This window comes from Tasmannia lanceolata, unplaced genomic scaffold (assembly GCF_043159265.1).
Source record: "Tasmannia lanceolata isolate RefF3 unplaced genomic scaffold, GAP_Taslan_0.1 ptg000007l, whole genome shotgun sequence".
Classification (NCBI taxonomy): Eukaryota; Viridiplantae; Streptophyta; class Magnoliopsida; order Canellales; family Winteraceae; genus Tasmannia; species Tasmannia lanceolata.
Genome location: NW_027518684.1, coordinates 10,663,426 through 10,686,312, shown reverse-complemented (window position 1 = coordinate 10,686,312; position 22,887 = coordinate 10,663,426). Strand labels below are relative to the sequence as shown.

The 22,887-nt window shown below is 37.7% G+C and overlaps 1 protein-coding gene across 11 annotated transcripts in view; it reads right to left on the bottom strand.

Moving 5' to 3' along the window:
- Window positions 1-12,270, bottom strand: part of LOC143881850 (histone deacetylase HDT1-like) — a 59,100-nt gene extending 46,830 nt beyond the window's left edge. The window contains exons 1-9 of one of the 11 annotated variants that reach the window (XM_077385160.1): window positions 12,187-12,270; window positions 9,637-9,707; window positions 9,440-9,499; window positions 9,284-9,338; window positions 9,147-9,163; window positions 8,910-8,974; window positions 8,585-8,662; window positions 8,308-8,347; window positions 7,542-7,614 (exon numbers count right to left, since the gene is read on the bottom strand). In XM_077385160.1, the coding sequence (XP_077241275.1) occupies window positions 7,542-7,614; window positions 8,308-8,347; window positions 8,585-8,662; window positions 8,910-8,974; window positions 9,147-9,163; window positions 9,284-9,338; window positions 9,440-9,499; window positions 9,637-9,707; window positions 12,187-12,199 (472 nt within the window). In that variant the 5' untranslated portion in view covers window positions 12,200-12,270. Of the gene's footprint in view, window positions 1-7,541; window positions 7,615-8,307; window positions 8,348-8,584; window positions 8,663-8,909; window positions 8,975-9,063; window positions 9,094-9,146; window positions 9,164-9,283; window positions 9,339-9,425; window positions 9,500-9,636; window positions 11,843-11,967; window positions 12,145-12,186 lie in introns of those variants that run through there. The other 10 variants (XM_077385161.1, XM_077385158.1, XM_077385159.1 and 7 more) reach the window with 10 other exon arrangements.
- Window positions 12,271-22,887: the final 10,617 nt, after the last annotated feature.

Here is a 22,887-nt window from a genome sequence, read left to right as displayed (position 1 = left end):
TCTCCCGTAAGAGGTTGAGGGACAAGGCTTACCCATGGATTATCTGAAGGATGCAGAAAGTAGGGTGAAGAATAGTCAAGGGTTGATCCGGTTGAATTTGTTCCAACGTTAGAAAGAGTAGTAGTCCCACTCACGTTTTCTCCAAATCCAGGCTGCACCGAAGTGATGTTGTCTGTTGGAGCCACCATTTTGGATGAAATGTGAAGACACAAAAAAAGAGATCAGATTTGAAAAACACAAGCAGGAAGAAGAATATGAGAAGGCCCTAAGGTGGAAATCGTATTCACTCCATGTAAAACTCTTAGGAATTTTAGGAGAAAAAATATTGTTACTATTTCCAGAGAAAGGAAAACATAAGAGTACAAAACGTGGGAACACTTCCATTTTCCACTAGATATTTATATGAATACAAGATACAAACAGATCCCAAAATTATAGGACTTTCTATACCTATCACATATTTGCTTCTATGATTATGCGCAACTAATTTATGCGATTTACACAAATCTCGTCTCCATCACAGCTATCACAACAATATTAGTATCTCCAAAAATCTCGACTCAATCACAGATATCGTAACATGGCCCTCATACCTGCTGTTAAGATAATTTCTGGTGGATTGAAATTAACTTTAAAATATAGACAAAACGATGCAAAATGTAATTGAAAAGAGAGCAGGGTTTGACCGATTCAAGATCATCCATCTCCTTAATGGAATTCAGCTTGCTTCATTAACTGTTTCTCTCTTTTTTACAAAGAGAAGTCGAACCTCATTTCTCCAACAAAATAGGAAACTTCAACAAAATACTAAAGCATATACACGCTTCAAGTTGCTGCTACCAACCAACTCCTATCTATGGCAACATTCCAATATAAATAAACTTTTATCTAGAGTAACTAAAATAAAATCTTATTGTAGCAAACCAAGTAGAACATTTGTCTTTCATATTAGCTGAGATTCTCGCTCTCCATGTTTGGACAACTTACAAATTAGGAACATTTCCTCCCTTGCAAATTAGGAACATATTCTCCCTTGCAAATTATGAATATTCTCTCTTTTTGAACATCCTGATTGTTAATTTATCTTTCAAATTTGATGGTTTGGAATTAGTTTTTTTATTTCCTAAATTTAATAACTATAGTCTTTATAAGCAGAAAATCTTGACTCTCTCTATATATCTGTTAAAGTATAAAATATTAAAAACGCCTTTCTCCAACAGCTTAAGCTTTTGGAGTAACTGGTTGTTTCACATGGTATCAGAGCAAATGCTTGGGTTCAAACCTCCCGGATAGCAAAATTTCACATGCAATGGCCAAACCCAAAAGAGGGGCCACATGTGCCACATGTAGGCCAACCTAAGAAAGAGGGGCCACACGTGAGGGGGAGTGTTAAAGTATAAAAGATTAAAAACGCCTTTCTCCAAGAGCTTAAGCTTTTGGAGTAACTGGTTGTTTCACAATATCTGTATGTGTGCGTGTTGGTTATTTAGTTGGTTTGCATTTTAGTTCTTAAAGCTAGTCACTTTAACACTTGAATTTAGCTTGTAAAACTATCTATCACCTAAATCTAAACTGCTAACTCAATTTTGGCCCGTATCTACTAAATCTCATCTGCCTAAATTTCTCTCTTGAATAGTTATACTCACCTTCTACTTGCCTTGCATTCATATTTTTCTATTTCAATTTGTTTTCCGATCTTATCATTTTTTAGTATTTTTGTTTGCAATTATTATATTTTTTTGCGAGATTTTCAGGTTCTATTTTTTTCCATAGCATTTCTTTTGATGGAGACTCCATCTTATCTCGGTTCTCCCTTTGATTGATTGAATTGTCAATTGTGTGGCTTGAAGATTGATTTTTCCTATGGGGATTTCATTTTCCACTTGTAGGTTGGAACAACCATCTTGTATCCAAAAGACGGTATAGGATGATATTCCCGGCACCATCTGATTGGAATAATGTCGATCCCAATCATTTGCTAAGTTCCAACACATGTTTACGACATGGATTGATTCACAGCAATGGCTTCGGCCATCTACTTTATGTCAACGGTCTATCGCCACAACTACGTGGAAAAGAAATCATGAATATGTGGGAAAGGATATGCACTTTATTAAAGACAATGTAAGCGAATTTAAAATTACATTATCTTTACAATTATGCAACTGAAATATATGATAAAAAATTTATATCTCCTGTGCAGTTAACATTTTTTTCTTGCTACAGTTCTAATCAAATTTATTCTATTGTATATAGTTTATATGGCTCTATGATGCGTTTAGAATACCAATAAATAGTCTGCTGGCATTATGGAAGCAGAGATTTCAGACTCGGCGAGTACAGAAACAGATAAGGAAGGAAGTGAAGAAGAAGAAGGAGAAGAGGAAAGATGGGAAGAAAACGGGGAAAGAAGGCCAAACGCAGGGAGCGAGACAAACACCCCCCCCCCCCCCCCCCCCCCCCCAAACGGCAGACGCTGACAAAGGCAACCTTCGCCTGAAGCTACCAACTCGGATGCTTTTCGGGCTGCCTACCTACCCTCGCCAACTCACAACAGCAGAAAATTGATTTGCATATGTTCTGTGTGAGATTGCATGGTGCTGAGAAGTTTATGATATGCAGCTTTTATTTTCCATTCTCTTTGAAAGTAAAGCAAATGAAAATCTATATTTCTTCACTTTTATATTGTATACATGTAAACAAAAACGAAGTTCAATATAATGTGGCTAGCCCGTGACCTATGTTGCATGGATTCTTTGCCCCCCTATGCCGAATCCGTGTCGACACGTCTCCGCATCCGAATCGGACATTGATTCACGTGGGACACACCCGGATTCTTGTCGTAGACGTGTCCTGCACGAATCCTCTCTTTTTTCGGGCGAATCCGATTCATCGTTGTCTCTTTTGAAATGTGAATCCTGTATATTTTCCCTTTTCAACGTATTTTCTTCTTAATTTTTTTTTATATGAAGGCACAACCCGTACTCTTTTAATAAAAACCATAGCACCCCGACCCTCGAACATTAACCCCCTTCCTCCTTCAACTCTCTTAATACAAAACTCACCGCAACCCTCTACCCTCAAAATTTTCATGAATATATATGAGCGCGCGTGCGCACGCGCGCACACACACACACACACACAATATATATATATATATATATATATATATATATATATATATATATATATATATATATATATATATATATATTTAAATTTTAAATTTTGAAAATGTTATTTTATTTAAAAATTACCGAATCCGAATCCTACTTTTGGGGGTTTGCCGAATCCGACACCTCGAATCCGTGTCGGATCCCGACATGCGAATCCGAATCCATCCAACACAACCCGTGACTAAAAGTCAAAAACTCAAGCCAGAGAGTAGAGTTCTTAGTCAGTTGGGACTCTTAGAATAACATGCAAGAAGATGGTTTAAATAAGAAGGAAACTAATTTTGACCTTGTTTCTCTTCTGTTGAAAACTATCCAAGAGAAGGTGAGACCAAGCCTCGAAAGGATTTTAAGTGAAATTCAAGAAAAACTAGGGTGCTCTCTTTTCCATTTCTTTGGTTGTATCTTTTCTGGTACGGCATTTCTAGGGGAGATTTACTATATACACTGATGAATTGGGTGAAAGCGAAAGAAGAACCACGGAAGCTAATGGGCATTTGATTAAAGTTATTAATAGGGAGAAGATAGCACCGACGAGAGGAAGAAGATAGTACTGAAGACAGCCATGGCTCTTCATCTGCTTCTTCCCACTCCCAGAGCCAATCAATTCTCAAGAGCTAAAAGACGAAATTCATGCAGTCGAAATGTGTGGTCAAATATCCATAATGCAATGGCTTGATTCTCCATTTTTTATTTTTTTTTGCAAGATGACAGTTTTATTGAATCTATGAAATTTACAATGGGGACCAGGAGTCCCTACAGCATAACATAGAGTCAATAGATAAGAACCAGGATTATATCCCTGGGCATGAAGGTTCGTTAATTCTTCGAAACCAGGCTACGAGTAACCACCACCACCCCAGCCTTTCAAAAAGATCCAGATCTTCCTAAGCCCATCCTCAACCGATGAAACAAGAGAGATAAACAGGGGTTTTCTCCATGTTATCATTTGGTTTCTCCCTCCATTAATCGGGATCCTGCTAGCATTCCCGCAGATATAAAATACATTGAAGAGCCATGTCTGCAACAACATCAGTTGAGCCCGAACTATCTTAGATACTCTCCAAACTAGTATGAGCACTTTCCAAGTTCATTGAGGAAGCTTTGGAGAAGGGAGATCGGCAAGCACTCACCTTCAGCACCTAAGGGCCTACCCCTGAAACCTGGAGAAGATCGAGATGCGATTTCTCTTTCCAAAACAGAAATTACCAACTTCGTAGTGTCAAGCCATACTCTGATTTGATTCAGTCTATCCTCGGGCCGATCAAGCTGATCATCAGGCCTAGAGTTGAAACCGTTAGCAACTGCTAACTCCTCAACATAAGTCATTCCTCTTATTTTTTGAAGAATCGTGATTAATACCATGATTTCCATGAAGAGGTGTCGCTTTCGACTACCAGTGCAAGAAGAGGCTTCAGGGGGGGTCGGTGGGATCCATATCTTCAACCAAAAGGGTCTTGGAAGCTTATAAGTACCTACCCCAGGTTCCAGAGGGCTCTAAGAAATAAAGGCGTACTAGTACTATTTATTATTTTCCAACCACCCAACCTTTTCCAAAAAACAAAACGTCTTCCCAAAAATTACCAAGGAAGCTGTGCCCTGACCTAGTTGAATAGAATCACCAGGCCAATCAAAGCGCAATGCTTTTACCTAACGCCTTTAGGATCTTGGGTGTTCCACCCCTCCTAGGGCACCGAATCAATTCCAAACGGCACTCATCAGATGTCTTCTTATAGTTCTGTGGGGCCCAAAATGATTAGTCACCTCCTTTGTGCCATCATACCTTCTCCCTTCTCGAGAAATAATCAGTTTCCTGATTTTTAAAAGGAGGTTCTCCGACTTGGAGAATGTGCCCAAAGAATAGACGGTTCTAGAACTGCTAGGCCTACGTTACATGCAATAGTACCTAGAATTACTACTGGAAAAATATATAAAAGATCATTGGGCCATGCAGGTTCGCCGTAATAATTATGCCCCATCTATCTCTTACGTCTAGGTGTGTAAGTACGGATCTTAGAGGAAGAGTGAGGGGTTCCATATGTTGTGTCATGGAGAGGACTTTTTCCTGGAAGGTCCGTCCAAGACACTGATTTCCTAGGGGCAATATTGTCCTGGTTTTTGCTCCTCTGATTCAAAATCATCAAGACCGGGTCCACCTGGCTTGTGTCAGAACCATTGTGGACGCCTTTTGTAAATTTGAAATTTGAATCTACAGGAGGCTTATCCACAACCGGCCCGGAGATCCCAATCGGCGGTAGATCCCCTCCTGGTAGAGTGGTACACGAAACAGTAAGACCCGAAGAACTATCGAGTTGTGAGCCACTACTCTGTCTCTGAACCTCTACCCCAATTGCATAAACCTTATCCAGAACTCGAATCTTGACACGTTTTTATTATTCTTTAATTCGTCGAATAGGTCTCGTCAATCTTCATATTGTGAGCATTCATCCCCTTAACCAAGCCTTGCTCCATATCACATCTAGTCTATCCCATGGGTACCGCCATTAGGTTGGCCACTCCTGACCAGGCGCCAATCTTCAAAGGGCATCTTTGGCCAACCCAGCTATAGGCCTAACTTCTGAGTTCACCGCTTTCATCTTGCGTCAGTCATGCTCCAGCTTCAGCCCAAGCCGACGGGCCTCTTGGTCCACCCGGGGTGCGAGCCATCCGAGAAGCAAGCTATTACAGCGAGCGGCTGGAGCAGTAAGGGAGCCGAGGAGCAAAGCAGTAGATAAGATAGAAGAAGGGGTCAGGCTCCCAGTGGAGCAGAGGAGAAGCTCATACAATGCTCACTCTTACCTTCCATTTTGGTTTCTAGGACTTTTCCAAATAAATTTCCTAGGGCTTCCACTGTGGAGACAGCCCAGACGTGAAGGGGAATACCGTAAAAATTGACCCAGAGAGCTTCCTCCCCTTGAATAAAGTCCTTATCCCACAGTAAGAGAGAAACTAGTTGATTCCCCAGGGCTTTAGATCCCATGCCTAGGATTTTAGATACCTGGGACTTAGATTCAAACATGAAAAGAACTAAGTCCTCAGCAAGAATACAAGGACAAGGCAAGGAAGGGGAGTCCCAATCCTTTTTGTGCCCAAGACCAAAGGGCCTTCAGGGATTGGGATTTACCAATTGTTTTTCCTATTAGACATTCTTTCAGGGAATCCATGCGAGTAAAAACTTCCTTGCCTAAAACGGAGAATGCTAGCCTCCCACTATCCTTGTGACGAGAAATTGTTCTTGAATCTGGCCAACGATCCTCTGCCTCCCCTTTATCCGACAGATCCATCTTAAATCTATCACGAGCAACCCATTTGGATGGTTGTTCAGTCCGATGGCACCATCAACATTTATCACGCCATATAAAGTTAAAGTATCTGCACGGAGAGCACAGCCACCCAGCAGGATCATTCTTATTTTTCCAGGAAGCCCTATTATTGAGTATTTTCCTTATCCTGACTTGTTGATGGAGAGGAGCTATTGCTAGCTTAACCCACGAACATAGTCTACACCTTTTTCTCCATCTGAAGTTGTGGTAGGAGCAAACGCAGCACTGCCAATCCTCCATTCGGGCTGTTCTGGCTTGATTCTGCATTTACAACAATCTCGGAATGTTATCTTTAATAACCTTACATTTGGTTCTCTCTAAACCTTAATTTATATATTTGCCTTCTGGTTTTAGGGTTTTCTTTAGTGGATTAATGAAAATATACAGAAAAAGGATCTCTACAGCCAAAAGGAATGCTGATAGGGTACGCCACGAGGTCTAGGGTTCAAGATTGGTAGAGAGAGAGAGAAGACTTGAACATGCAAACAATGCTATGGAATTACAAGATCATCTTAAAAATCTGAGAACAAACCTCACTCTGTGAAATCCATTTCAACAAATACAACAACACTAACCAAAAACCCTTGCCTATCAAAGAGTCATTGTAAACAAAATAAAACGATAGGAACCTCCCATGAACAACCAGTTTCCTATAAGAAGCTAGTTACTTACCGTTAACCTTATGTTTCCTGCCAGGAACAACCAGTTTTCTATAAGAAGCTAGTTACTTACCGTTAACCTTATGTTTTTTGAGAGGACGCGTTAAGACAAATATAAGGGTATTTTTTGGGGGCTCAGAAACTTGGGGTCTTAGAAACTTGAATAACAGCACCCATCTATATTATGAACTTTTAGCAAAACAACCGATATTGATTTCTTTGATATCTATAGCATATTAATATGGTCACTTCAAAATCCCATACAGATTTACCAAAACCTTTCGCAGTAATCATTATCTCGAATTTTGCAACTAACAGCCACTAAAATACAATAACTTGATTACAATCAAACAAAATGCAAAAAGGAATAGAATATGAAAGCATACACTTTACAAGGAAGGCAAGCATGTTTGTAAAATCCGGGTATAAACGTCCAATTGTCACCACCGTTCTTCCCACCTACAGTTTATTAGTTGGTCAATAACTTTGAACTGAACATATTATAGAAGAGAAAAGTGTATCTACTCAAATGAGTAGATATCTTATCTACTCCATCGCCCCGAAACACATTGGGCCAACATTGTTTGGATGATCCAAAGCATTCATTTGATAGGCCCTCACATAGATAGGGTGTGCCTAAAAAATCAGCTCCATAGGATCATCCTAACCCTTCGAAAAGTTGAGGTAAAAAATGGGCAGATTTGTGAAGGTTTATACCGGTCCATTTTAACCTCCACAAATCGAAGGGTTGAGAAACTGAGATGATCCGTTGGAGCTTATTTTTTGGGCACACCCTATCTATGTCAGGGCCCATCAGATGAATGGTTTGCATCCCCAAAACAATGTGGGACCCCACTGTATTTTAAGCCGATGGAGTAAATAAGTTATCTACTCAATCGAGTAGATACACTTTTCTCATTATAGAAACCCAATATCAGATATCTAAAAGTGGTTTTAAATTTTAATACCCAAAAATTGTAGTGACCAAAAGTACCTAAACATCCACAGGCTTAGATTTCATAGGCGTACTCTTCTTGCAAAATGGTAATTGTGCAACATTTTTACAATATATAAAATAAACATCTTGTTTACCTTTCAAGAAAAAAAACATCTTGTTAAAGAGCCACATGCAAGCAAGGTGAGGTAGCATACCTGTATTCTGGATTCCGGGTGTAACCAACTTGGCCTTCTTCTTAGGAACAGGTGTTTTTGCAGCAGGTTGAAAACAGGAATATGAAAAAGAAGCTTTAATAATATCCAAATATTCAATTAACAAGGAGCTTAACTAGGGAGTCATTGGTTCATGATGAATGCAGCTAACAATCATTTAAAAGAGAATTATTAGTGATTATAATAGTCCAGTAATAATACTAAGCTTGAAATCAAATAGATTTTCTTTTGTTCTTTCTCTAGAAAAAAATCTATATACCTCAATTTCATCTTCCTCAGAGCTTCCTTCCTCACGATCATCCTCATCATCACGATGGAGTTCCTCTTCAAGATTTCTCTGTACAACGCTCATCCAATCAAAAGCAAGACATTTAGTAGATGAACAATTCATATTTTCAACGGGCATTATAAGTAATTAACGAACCAGCTAAGTGTTTTTTCTTGAATGATATTGATTTATGATGAATGCAGCTAACAATCATTTAAAAGAGGATTATTAGTGATTATAATAGTCCAGTAATAATACTAAGTTTGAAACCAAAAAGGTTTTCCTTTGTTTTTTGTAGAAAAAAAAAATTGTATACCTCAAATTCAAGTTCCACAGATTTATCATCATATTGTTCTTGCTCCTGGTTGGATTTGGGCTTCCCTAACCGGTGAAAGAGAAAACAAACGTTATTGCCAGAAAAAAAAACTACCACTAAATATACATAATCCAATCAATAGACAAAGATTTACTATATGGCGTATCATTGAAAGCATATGGTGTATCATTGAAAGCAGAACTTTGGAATAATAGGATACATGATTTCAAGACTTACCAGTGAAAACATCAGATGTGACAAAGAGAAGAGACCACAGTCAAGGAAACCGATCAACGAATAAAAGAAGTACACAGTGAAACGTAAGTATTTAAGACACCAAAACTATTAACTGAAGAAAATAATACGAAGGATATTCTTTCTGAATGCTGGTTTTGTAACCAAAGAAGCAGACACTCCCCCTTTTTCCAACTGTGAGATAGTTCAAATTCTTTCTCAAGGACCAGATTAAATGAATATTGAGCACAGGTTTCTGACGAAAGAGTTCCAGGGACTAACTTCTGATCCCCAACCTTAACATAGAGGCGAATGGGCACATTTTCCTTCTCCTTTTTAGGTTCCCCAAGAGATGCCTACATAATGGCAGTAGAACGTTTAATTATTTTTTTCTAATAGCCAGGAGAATGTTTAATTGGAGGCCGCATATTTAGTAAAGGCAATGAATGCTGATTTAGAGAATCAAAGAAAAACTGTCAGACTTGATAACTACCAGTGAGATATGCACACATTTATCAAGACGGGGCTCGCACTTAAGGGGCTCCCTGGCTTTAACTTCAACACCTAGATATCATAACAAGTTTACAAGATAAATAGCTTCAGCAACAAGAACCATAACTAAAAAACATAAATTTACAAATATCAGTAAGTTCCATTTTACATGTACATGAGGAAACAAATCATTTCAGAAGAAGACAGGGACACCTTCCTTAGATTAATGGGATTTTTCCAAGCCCACAGATATTTGACATACTGCGAGAAAGGGCAGCACAAACGTGGAGCTCCCAGATATATATTTAAATATTCTTTTAGCAAACAATCAGGCCCTTAACTAGGTTTTATTAGATAAATTGATAGAACCCACAAGTTTTGAGTTCAGGGATTCATATCTCTCAAAATATTTCTTGTACATATAATACAGCACTTAGCATTTTTGATAGGGTGAATAAGATAATGCAGACTAATGATATCACAGAACTAACTTGAAGACATGGAAAGTAAAAAGGAATCCATTCGAACATCTCACAGTTTTATTATCAGCTCTTTAATGTTGCCAATTTAAGGACAGCTGAGCACAGGAGGTGAAAGCAACCCAAACAAGTAGGAAAACATATAGAAATATTTATGGCCAAATTTACAATAAGCATTGATTCTTCATGACCAGTCAGAAAATAAGCTGAAAGAAAAATAATGTTACTATGAAATCTTCTAGCAGTAAAGTTTGAGGAAGAGTCGTGTTTATAAAAGCTTGGACTCAGACAAAAACTCAGCCAAAGTAAAACCAAGCCGACTCGGCCAAGTCAATGAACGATATGCCAAGTTTTCATTAAATTCGGCAATTCTAGCAACATGAACTACATATAAAAGAAGAAAAAATCCTAATCTAGATGAAGATATCCACTCGTTCAAAAATATATTAATCACGATGTAAATGGAATCTCTTTTTCGGACATTTTAGAAAAGAAAATTGAATCTGACATTCTCATTCTAATTTTAATGGCCAGATTCTGGTTCATTTTCTACAACTCCAGTGGAAGAGAAGCATTTCTACGACTGAAATAGATGGAATCCAATCTACATTTTCACAATTCATTGAGAAGGATATCATAGATGAAACATTTTGAGCAGAAAACCCACATCAGAAAACAATGAAACGCACATGTTCTGGATAGACACTTGACCGAAATACACAGCTTAACACTTAGAAAGAGAGTTGGTAATATGTAAAACAGCATAAGAGGAAAAATGAAATGAATAACGAAGAAAAGATTTGCTAGTGTTTGAGGACTAAGGCTGATAAATAACAACATTATCACAAGTGCACACACAAAGGAAGGTAGATGAAGGTATGGAAAATGAAATGAATAACAAAGAAAAGATATGCTTGTGTTTGAGGACTAAAGCTTACAAATAACAACAACATTATCACAAGTGTACACACAAACGAAACTAGATGAAGTGACATCAAGTCAACCCCAATTTAAAAGGCATGCATCTCAAGGGATAAGGTTCAGAAAGTAACAACAACAAAATCCAGATTGCAGAACAATGTAAGCTGCAAAAAATGTGGAAGTGATGCAGAATGCTAACAAATAATAGATACTCAATAGCACACATTTCAAGAGTAACAACGAAAACAAAGATGAGCAGAAAATAAACAATCAATGATATGGAAATTAGGGCAGAAAGTCAGAGAGAATACAGTATGAAGTAGCAGTAAAAAAAACTCCTCTACGAAATGGGGGAAAAGAATGTTCCTATCGACGAAGACTGTAAAAATAATCATAAAATGCACAAACAAATTGGACGTGTAGGAAGAAGCAAGAATCTTCTTTGAGGAAAAGGAGAAAAATAGAAAAAATCAACTCTTAGGCATACGATGTAGGAAGTAAGCAACCAGAAGTAGGGAAATTATGCGAACAAAGGATGCCGGATGGCGTAAAAGTGATGAAATAGTTGGAAGAAAAAAGGCAGAGGTGCAAATTAGGAGTAAAATGAGGCTGAAATGCATCAAAAGAAGAAGAGACCAGTATAACCATTCTCAAACATCAACAGAATAATAGCAACAACAAAAGCCATAAAGAAAACAGAATAATTCAAAATACAATAAGCAGTAACATAAAAACAAGCAGGCACGTAAAGAAAATCAATTAAATATAAGTGAGAACACCCTTTCAAAATCTATAAAAGTAAGAACATTGAGCCCAAAGAGAGAAGAACAAGAATACCCTACGGACGGTATGAAGAAAAAATAATAGTGGATACTATTGAAAAAAGAATAAAAATAAGAAAATAAGGAAGAAGACAAAATCAAAGACCATACGCCGAATAGAAGGTAAATCAAAGAAGAGAAAAAAACCCATAGAGTCCATTGATCTTGTTTATATCTATTTTATTTTAATTTTTTTTGAAATGGATTGTTTAACCTAACAGATCTACAAAAATCGTCATAGGTTAACCATTTCAAAGATTGAAACAGCAATAAAAAAAACAAATAGAGAAATTCGATGGGAAAAAAGGCAGAAAGGGAAGAAATGTTTACCCCAAAACTCCATCGACGGGGAATAGGATCTTTTGGGAGGTAGTCCCTTCTATGCGTGGTATCCCACCTCAAACATCATCCTAACCATTCATGTATTGGCTGTACAATGAAGAGAAAAGGAACATCATAAAATTCGGATGGTTAGAAATGTATGGTGCTATGGCCCAGCCATTATGCGGCATTTTAAATGAATGGTTTGGATCATCAAAATGGTTAGAAATGTATGGTGCTACAAAAAGGGTGGGGCACGCCATTTTACGGCTCATGCTTTGATATGATAAGGCCCACAATTTAAACATTTTTGGTAGGGTGGGACCCACCACCTCTACCCAAATCCTTGCATTGGCCTTGGGGGGGCCATTTTACTTCATGTTTTGATGTACTATGCTCAATTCCATACAAAGAGTGGGGCCAACCATTTTACACCTTCATGTTTTCATGTAGTGGGTCCTATGATCTATGCCCAATTCCATACACAGCTCACCTCAGGACCCCTTCATATGGACCCTTTGGGAGGACCACTTTGGTTTATGAGGATTGTCTAATTGGTTTTGGGGCTATTGACTGTTCACAGTGAGACCCATTGTGGTATAAGTTACATATATCCCACAGATAGTAGGATAGGGAAAATCCCATATAAGTAGGGATAGAAGTTACGTCAATACTCCCCTTCAAGTTAGGAGCATGAAGTAAACGATAAAATTGCCCAACTTGCCAAGTAAACCATGAAATTGATCCCGCCCAAGAGCCTTAGTGAAGATGTCTGCTAGTGTGGGACCTCGAGGGAAACGAGACGCACGAGGGCGGCAGCCTCGGCCTCCCACATATGGAGAGCTCTGTGTGGCTCTCAATGTTGCCGCTATCACAATCTGAACAATGGTGCGATTTGGGGTCAAGTGACCCGAAAACAAGTCTTACCTGAATGATGTCCCCACACGGATAAGATTTCCGATGGGGATTGAAGAAAAGATTCGCCATCTAATATGGACGGCCTAGGACTCATATAAACTTTGTACTGCATAAGCCATGTCGACGCCCCTAAGTGATGGGTTCGGGCCTGCTTACAAATGGAGTAAGTGTTAGGCACCCATTCGCCCCATAAAGGTGTGGTGGGTTTTAATGTCGCCATAGAGTGAGAGTGAGAATGAGAAGCTGAGAATGAAGAAACTGGAGGAGCTAAGCAAGAACATAGACTCGCTACATTAAGACATGCTAATGTCGCCAAGGAATTAGGCTTGTATGCTTTCTTTAATGTCGCTGCATACACTTAGACCCCCTGTGGTTTATGACACATTCAACTTAACCCCTAATGTTTAAAAAGTTACAAGTAGACCCCCTCTGGTTTCAATTTGTATAAGGTAGACCCCCTCTTTTGAAACACTATCAATGCTAATGAAGACCCCATACACCCCTCCAAACCCCATACCCGAATCCAAACACTACTAAAAACAAAGTGGGCCCACATTGTTTGGATGATCCAAAGCGTTCATTTGATGGGCCCTGACATAGATAGGGTGTGCCCAAAAAATCAGCTCCATCGGATCATCCTAACCCTTCAATCTGCGGACGAACCATCAGCTGAGGGGGTCTACCTTACGCAAATTGAAACCACAGGGGGTTTACTTGTAACTTTTTAAACATTAGGGGTTAAGTTGAATGTGTTCGAAACCACAGGGGGTCTAAGTGTATTTTTCCCTTAAGAAAATTTCTGTGTTTTGGGTGTTTTGGCTTTGGTTTGAAATGGTTGTTCTTTCTGTATTTTATTGGTCTTTGCTCAAGGATTATGCTGATTTAGGAAAGGAAATACTCTCTGAGCATGTCTGTAACACAACCCATTCCTTAACTTTAGAATTATTTTCTTTCTTTTTTCAGGTAAAGCAAGCTGGAGACTGATTTCACATAAGCAGATTGAATGTATATTTGACCTACTACAATTTTAATATGCTAGCTAAAAAACCATGTGACAAATGGGAGAGCTACAAATGACCATTAATCCCAGTCTGTTGTATGTTTTTTTTAGAGCAATGCCTGTAGCCAACAGGGCCTCCAAGTATCAGTTGATGCGATAGCAGATCAGTTGATATGAATATTGCATTGCAAGGTCACCGATATCTGATGCTAATGCTTAGGCCCTGTTCGTTTTGGATTTTGAGAAATGATTTTGAATCGAAAACTGATTATTGGTCTCAAAATTAAAAGTCCAATAATCAGTTTTGGACTTGAAATCGATTCTCAAAATCCAAAATGAACAGGGCCTTGGCATTTTTTCGGACAGATTCAAGAGATTGTTGATTTACCAATGCACTATGCCATGTATCTGTACCAATGGTAACCAACAACTTGTGCTTCATGAGAAAAATCATGTCCATTGTTCATGTACGAAAAGAGATAAGGTTACAAGAATCCTTAAACATGGAAACCAACTGTCAAAATAGTAAAGTAATCAAAGATGGATAAGTCACAAAACTTCACCTGAGTCAGAATTTATAAGAATCCTTAAAAAGTCCGAACGTCTTACTTTCTAGAGAGTTGCTTTCTCTTCTCTGATACCACTTGATGTGGTTTAACGCAGTGTCATTCAATTTCTAGAAGAGAATATCTGTGCATCTTGCGCGCTCTTGGGTTGGCCACACCGGTTCGTGACAAGCCAGATGGCTCCTGCGCATGCACTGACTACAAATCCTCGTCTGTCCGTCCCGACTTTCTTCAGTGTCGTTACATACACAATCAAAGCCATCTTCATATTTCCTATTGCAATTTGTACCCATCCCAATCCCCTCTATTTGCACTATGCAATGGTTATCTTCATCCATGTTCGCTCCTGTCACTACAAAATGTTCCATGCATATGTAGGTATTTCTTAGAGAATCTTGAGCTTTCGATTTCACTTCATCCTCTGAGTGAACTGCTGGAACCTTGAGTAGTTCTGGGGGTAATGGTCCTCGTTTGAACACCTCCGCCTCCGCCCCTGCCCCTCCTGGAGTCACTTGAAATAGTAACGTGCTATTATTGTTGACCGGTTCCCATTTTTTAATGAAATGTCGATATTCAAGAATCACATTGGTATCATTTTGACATGTTTTCTCTAAAACTCCATACAACAATAACAAATCTTCATAAACAATAACAAATCTTCATAAATGGCTTCACGAGATTTTATCTTGTATTGCATTCGTGATTGCCTAAGTATGTAGTCTCCCACAACTCTACTCTTGCTCTTGTTTAGTATAGTACTGAGAATCCAGCGTGCATTCATAAATTTTTGACTTACCAAAGCAAGGACAGTATCTTGGGACACCCATTGATTGTGATAATTTTTCAATGCAGCTGCAATTATCTTTGCGCCATCAGTCAATAATGATGGTACATTGTCATGAGGCCTTGTAGTTAATACGATTGCATTCAGCGATGGCTCCTCCAACTCATTAATAGGTCCAAGAATGCCAAAACCCCCATTATATAGTTTCTCAGATCATGAAAAGTACACACTTTCTTTCCTAATATTCTAACGTAATCATCAAGAATCTGTCTCATTTTGTCCTGTAAATATACATCAGTCAATCTTTCTAAGCATTTCTCGACATTTGCAGCTTGAAGCTTATTGATTGAAATGTCATATATATTGGTCCCCATATTGCTAAGGACTTTATATCCCCATTTGCCGAACCATGATTGTCTTTCCGCAATAGTGTTGAACACTCGAAGCGCCATACCCCTCCTCATCGAATGATCATAAACTGTGATTTCCCTGGAAAATAAAACACCATTATATTCAATTTTTTCTCTAGAAAAGAAATCTCATGCGATGCACGTGGGATAATGATTGTATTTACACATGGTTAATGGAAAAGTTCAAGATAATGATTTTTTCTTAAAAAAACCAACTGCAATCATTAAAAAAAGACAAAAAAAAAAAAAAAAAAAAAACCGCTTCCAACGACCAAGTCTCCCAATATAACCCATAAACCTAAAGGCAAAAGCCTGAGTTTGAGATTGATATTATTTGTAGTGCTGCTTGGCCACACAAACAGACCATTGCTCAACCTATAGCACACCATAAAGATCGATGGTGTCAGGTCCCTTATAGTGCACAAAATGCGAGCAGACTATTTATTGGTATTCTAAACGCATCATAGAGCCATATAAACTATATACAATAGAATAAATTTGATTAGAACTGTAGCAAGAAAAAAATGTTAACTGCACAGGAGATATAAAATTTTTATCATATATTTCAGTTGCATAATTGTAAAGATAATGTAATTTTAAATTCGCTTACATTGACTTTAATAAATTAAGTGCATATCCTTTCCCACATATTCATGATCTCTTTTCCACGTAGTTGCGGCGATAGACCGTTGACATAAAGTAGATGGCCGAAGCCATTGCTGTGAATCAATCCATGTAGTAAACATGTGTTGGAACTTAGCAAATGATTGGAATCGACATTATTCCAATCAGATGGTGCCGGGATTATCATCCTATACCGTCTTTCGGATACAAGATGGTTGTTCCAACCTACAAGTGGAAAATGAAATCCCCATAGGAAAAATCAATCTTCAAGCCACACAATTGACAATTCAATCAATCAAAGGGAGAACCGAGATAAGATGGAGCCTCCATCAAAGGAAATGCTATGGAAAAAAATGGAACTTGAAAATCTCGCAAAAAAATATAATAATTGCAAACAAAAATACTAAAAAATGATAAGATTAGAAAACAAATTGAAATAGAAAAATATGAATGCAAGGCAAATAGATGGTGAGTATAGCTATTCAAGAGAGAAATTTAGGCAGATGAGATTTAGTAGATACGGGCCAAAATTGAGTTAGCAGTTTAGATTTAGGTGATAGATAGTTTTACAAGCTAAATTCAAGTGTTAAAGTGACTAGCTTTAAGAACGAAAATGCAAACCAACTAAATCACCAACACGCACACATACAGATATTGTGAAACAACCAGTTACTCCAAAAGCTTAAGCTGTTGGAGAAAGGTGTTTTTAATCTTTTATACTTTACACTCCCCCTCACGTGTGGCCCCTCTTTCTTGGGTTGGCCTATATGTGGCCCCTCTTTTGGGTTTGGCCATTGCATGTGGAATTTTGCTATCCGGGAGGTTTGAACCCAAGCATTTGCTCTGATACCATGTGAAACAACCAGTTACTGCAAAAGCTTAAGCTATTGGAGAAAGGTGTTTTTAATCTTTTATACTTTAACAGATATATAGAGAGAGTCAAGATTTTCTGCTTATAAAGACTATAGTTATTAAATTTAGGAAATAAAAATACTAAATCCAAACAATCAAATTTGAAAGATAAATTAACAATCAGGATGTTCAAAAAGAGTGAGAGAATATATTCATAATTTGCAAGGGAGAATATGTTCCTAATTTGCAAGGGAGGAAATGTTCCTAATTTGTAAGTTGTCCAAACAAGGAGAGCGAGAATCTAAGCTAATATGAAAGATAAATGTTCTACTTGGTTTGCTACAATAAGATTTTATTTTAGTTACTCTAGATAAAAGTTTATTTATATTGGAATGTTGCCATAGATAGGAGTTGGTTGGTAGCAGCAACTTGAAGCGTGTATATGCTTTAGTATTTTAGTGTATAGATGCTCGATTACAGATTATAGAAAAACAAGGGTTAAATCTCAAACGACTAAAATACCCTGGAAAAGGTCAATCACATGTTTTGTCTTTTTTGAGAAAGTCGGGACATTATTTTAATTATCAAGAGGAGGTGAGGGTAGTTACGTCTTATTCTATGTAATATATTTACATAACAAGGGGCTTTATAATCTACCATACAAGCCTACAAGCTAACAAACTTTACAGTAGCTTAGCTATCATCTTCTTCAAGACAAATTAGCTTATCATGCCACAAAATCAAAAAATAAGAAAAAATCACTGACCAATAAATTGCTTCTCCAATTTTCTAATTTCAATCAAGAAATTGGTAAGCTTTCAAATCACCCAACTCGCAAAAATCACTCACCAGGATTTCAAAACAAAACAACTTCATGGATATATAAAACAAGGCAGCTGCAAAGCTGTAAATCTAAAAAAATCTAGATAGAAGGTAACCTAAAACAGAAGCCAGAAATATCAAAACGGGCATTGGTTTACATAAAATGGCCCTTTTTATCTTCCAACAATTGGTTGTTTTTATCTATGTCAAACAAAACAACTTCATTAGCACATTTTCAACGATCATTTATAAGTGTAGTCCTTTCAGCCCTTCTCTGTAGAGATTATTGGTCATCTCATTAGCGCATCTAGGAATGTGCTTACCAGGGTTTAGCTTGGGTCGCCCAGGCAGTAATATTCACTTAGTACCCTTCAATCCATAGTGGACCTGATAAATGATCTTTGAAAATGTGCAACCTGGTTGAAAGAACCAATGCTTTCTCGTTACGGATGACCTTTTCACTTATTGGAGCCTTCTCGTCTTCAATAATCAGTCCGTCCGAGTTCGTAAATTTCAACCAACCCCAGGAGGGCCCAATTACCACAAAAGCTATTGTTGAAATTCAGCTTGATGGTGGTTCCAATTGGATGAGCTCTCCTGGGGATGTATTTCTGATTTATCCTTAGCCACACTTTTACTGCATTTCCTCCTAGTTTCTGTGTAAGAGAATTGTTCATTCTATAGATTTTCTTTTTGTCACTTCGACAGAGTTCCCTTGAAACTTTAAGACCATTCTCAATTCTGAAACATCTATTTGTAGATGTTGAATTGTTGGAAAACATGTTACTTATTAATCTTTTCATTCGTCTTGATGTAGATTGTATGTCACATGTACTAATTTTTTTTTCCTGGCTTGATATTTAGCATAGCATTGTGCTAAATTTTATTGATTGCAAAATTTACAGCTCCAAAAGTAAAAAGATGGTTAGATTGTGGAAATTATAGAAATGGGCAGGACGGGATGGATATGCCAAACACCATCCTCCCTGCTTATTTCTATTCTCCGCAAAGAAAAAAGTGCAGTAAGTGCTGCAGAGAAGGTTTAAAGAATGTGACAAAGTTCCATAGATCAGATGGCTATGATCACTGGGGCAGTCTTTCCCTCCCGGAGTGTTTTTGTAATCTTCTCTTATTTAAGTAGGTTATTGATAATTGCAGAAACTCAGCTTGTCGTTTCCTTTTTAATAACCTTCTGAGAGCGTTGTGGGAACTGTAATAACTTTTTGGCTTTGACAGCTATTTACATAATAATAAAGCTGAGTTGTGCAATTATCAAAAAATGGTAGTGTCAACATCAGTAGCCTTTTATTATTCTCTATGTTGTTAAGCTGAATTCTATGGCTCATTGCAAGTCATTCCCTTTTATTTTTGGAAGGTATACTCCCTTTTTTAATAATTTATCTGCTTTGGAAGATAAAAAGGGCCATTTTATGTAAACCAACGCCCGTTTTGATATTTCTGGCTTCTGTTTTAGGTTGCCTTGTATCTAGATTTTTTTAGATTTACAGCTTCACAGTTGCCTTGTTTTATATATCCATGAAGTTGTTTTGTTTTGAAATCATGGTGAGTGATTTTTGCGAGTTGGGTGATTTGAAAGCTTACCAATTTCTTGATTGAAATTAGAAAATTGGAGAAGCAATTTATTGGTCAGTGATTTTTTCTTATTTTTTAATTTTGTGGCATGATAAGCTAATTTGTCTTGAAGAAGATGATAGCTAAGCTACTGTAAAGTTTGTTAGCTTGTAGGCTTGTATGGTAGATTATAAAAGCCCTTGTTATGTAAATATATTACATAGAATAAGACGTAACTACCCTCACTTCCTCTTGATAATTAAAATAATGTCCCGACTTTCTCAAAAAAGACAAAACATGTGATTGACCTTTTCCAGGGTATTTTAGTCGTTTGAGATTTAACCCTTGTTTTTCTATAATCTGCAATCGAGCATCTATACACTAACCTTCGGTGTATTTCATCATTATCTGTGACTCCGTACGAAGTGCCAATCATCAGGAAAGCGTGAAGAAGACTTCTTTATTAATTAAACCGACTCAGTTAATAGGATCTGAAAAACAAACTCTCAAAAAGTAGGATCTGAAAAATACACTGGATGTACTGTCCAATTCGAAATGTATTACAACCCAGACTAGAAACTAGGATCTGAAAACAAACTCTGAAAAAGGATCCGACCTTTGAGGCATATGAATGGAGCTTGACCTAGACATTGGTTGATCCAAGACTAATTTTCTCATGATTTTCTAGGATTATGCTATTTTTCCTTGTATTTATTTTATTTTATTTGGGCCGAGATGAACCCGAACCCAACCCGACACAATTTGGAGGCGGGTTGGGTTAGGGTTGAGAGAATGCCATCTCAGGTTGGGTTAGGGTTGGCCTCAACCCGACCCGAGTTGCACCCCCAGTCTCTCTTAGACAATATGCTGAGACTTACAGACAAAATTTCTATCCCATAGTTTCTCGAAATGACTAGGGATCTGATTAAATGATAAAGGAAAAATGTTATCAACACCACTGTATGTATTTTGATGATCGTCACTTTATTAAAAGTATGGTTTCATTAAAATGTTTCCCACTCATTCTTCTCTCTTCTAGGATTCAAACGGTCAAACCTATCACTCCAAAAAATTAGGACCAACTCAAAATATAAGCCAATGAAAACTTTCCACAATCTTTATCACAAATAGTCCTTCTAACTACTTAGTCTTATCATATCTTCCTAAAACGATCCTATCAAATACTGATTAACTAATCTAATCTCTATTCTAAGCACGTAACACTTTGCCTTTCATTTTTGCGAGGAGGGAACTTTCATTTTATTTCCTCCCACTCATTCTTCTCTCTCCTCTGTTGTTGCCCTCTATTTTTTCCCCCTCAGCTATGGACGAAGAAGGAAAAGAAAATCTACATCGCACAATCGATTTTCATCACTACTGCCTACAAAGAAACGCTACACCAGATTATTTTACCTTCGAAAAGTTCCCCATCGAAGGAAAATGCGCTGCAGATTACTCGGGCACTTTTGGAGAAAATATACTGTTATTTGGTGGAGAATGGTCGGAGAATATGTCAATTTTATTCCATGAAAACAGCCCCGACAATGAGACGCATCATATTTACCGTACGTGGTTAATAACGGAGAAAAGTTGAAATGTTTTTCCACTCTATATCATCGAGGAGCACACGACACATCTCATCGATCCCTTTTGTGGGCACTGCCGTTTTTTCGGTAAATTTCTTTCCAGAAAAATTTCATTTCTAAATCTTAGGGACTTTTGGATACAAAGATTTTAGAATCTTGGATTTCTTAAAAATCAAGGAGACCATCATCCGTTTCCGTCAGCAAGAGAGTAGGATATATCCCATGTTTCCAAGTTTTAGAAATCTCAGTATGGGTGAGAGATTTTTAAAACCTGGATTTTATTACTTAAAATCCAAGATTCTAAAGAGAAGCGAAACGGATAGTCTTCTTCTTCTATTCTTTCCCATCCAAGATTTTGATGACATCCAAGATTCTAAAATCCTCACGTATCCAAATGACCCATAAATCCAAATGTTCGCATATAGAATTATTTATATTTTTTCCTTTCCAATTTCCATGTTGTTGGGACTGGTTCCGTGGGCGATTAGCTATGAGGGCAGCAGCCTCATTCGATTGTTGTGACAAATTTTGGAGACACTTTTGTTTTTCATCTTGTTGTACTAAAGAATATACCTTTCTAATATTAGGAAGAGGTTCCATAGCAAGTATTTGGGTTCGAATGGTACCGAAAGTATCACTCCGTCCCATTAGAAATTGATAGCCTCGTTCAGATTGCAAATGATTTTGCAAGTCTTTAGTAGCCCCACATGTACATGTAGACAATTTGACATAAGAACCCAATTCATCCCACAATGTCTTCAAGGCCGTAAAGTAGGATGAAACAGATAATTCTTCTTGTCGATATGTTGCAATGGAACGTTTTAGTTCATAGATTCTCGGGCCATTGCCCTGGGAAAATCTCTCTTCAAGATCAATCCAGACTTCCCTAGCAGTGTCAGCACAACTAACACTATTGCCAATATCAGCCGAAACGTTGTCGAGTAACCATGAAATGATCATGTTGTTACAGCATTCCCAAGCCATGATGAGAGTTGATGGAGACTCTAGCCTAAGGAGTGTTCCGTCAACAAAACAAAGCTTGTTTTTTGCTGCAAGAGCAACTTTGATTGCACGTTTCCAAGAAGGGAAATTTTCTCCCGTAAGAGGTTGAGGGGCAAGGCTTACCCATGGATTATCTGAAGGATGCAGAAAGTAGGGTGAAGAATAGTCAAGGGTTGATCCAGTTGAAGTCGTTCCAACGTTAGAAAGAGTAGTAGTCCCACTCACGTTTTCTCCAAATCCAGGCTGCACCGAAGTGATGTTTTATGTTGGAGCTACCATTTTGGATGAAATGTGAAGACACAAAAAAAGAGATCAGATTTGAAAAACGCAAGCAGGAAGAAGAATATGAGAAGGCCCTAAGGTGGAAATCGTATTTACTCTTGCTATGATACCATGTAAAACTCTTAGGAATTTTAGGAGAAAAAATATTGTTACTATTTCCAAAGAAAGGAAAACATAAGAGTACAAAACGTGGGAACACTTACTTCCCTTTTCCACTAGATATTTATATAAATACAAGATACAAACAGATCCCAAAATTATAGGACTTTCTATACCTATCACATATTTGCTT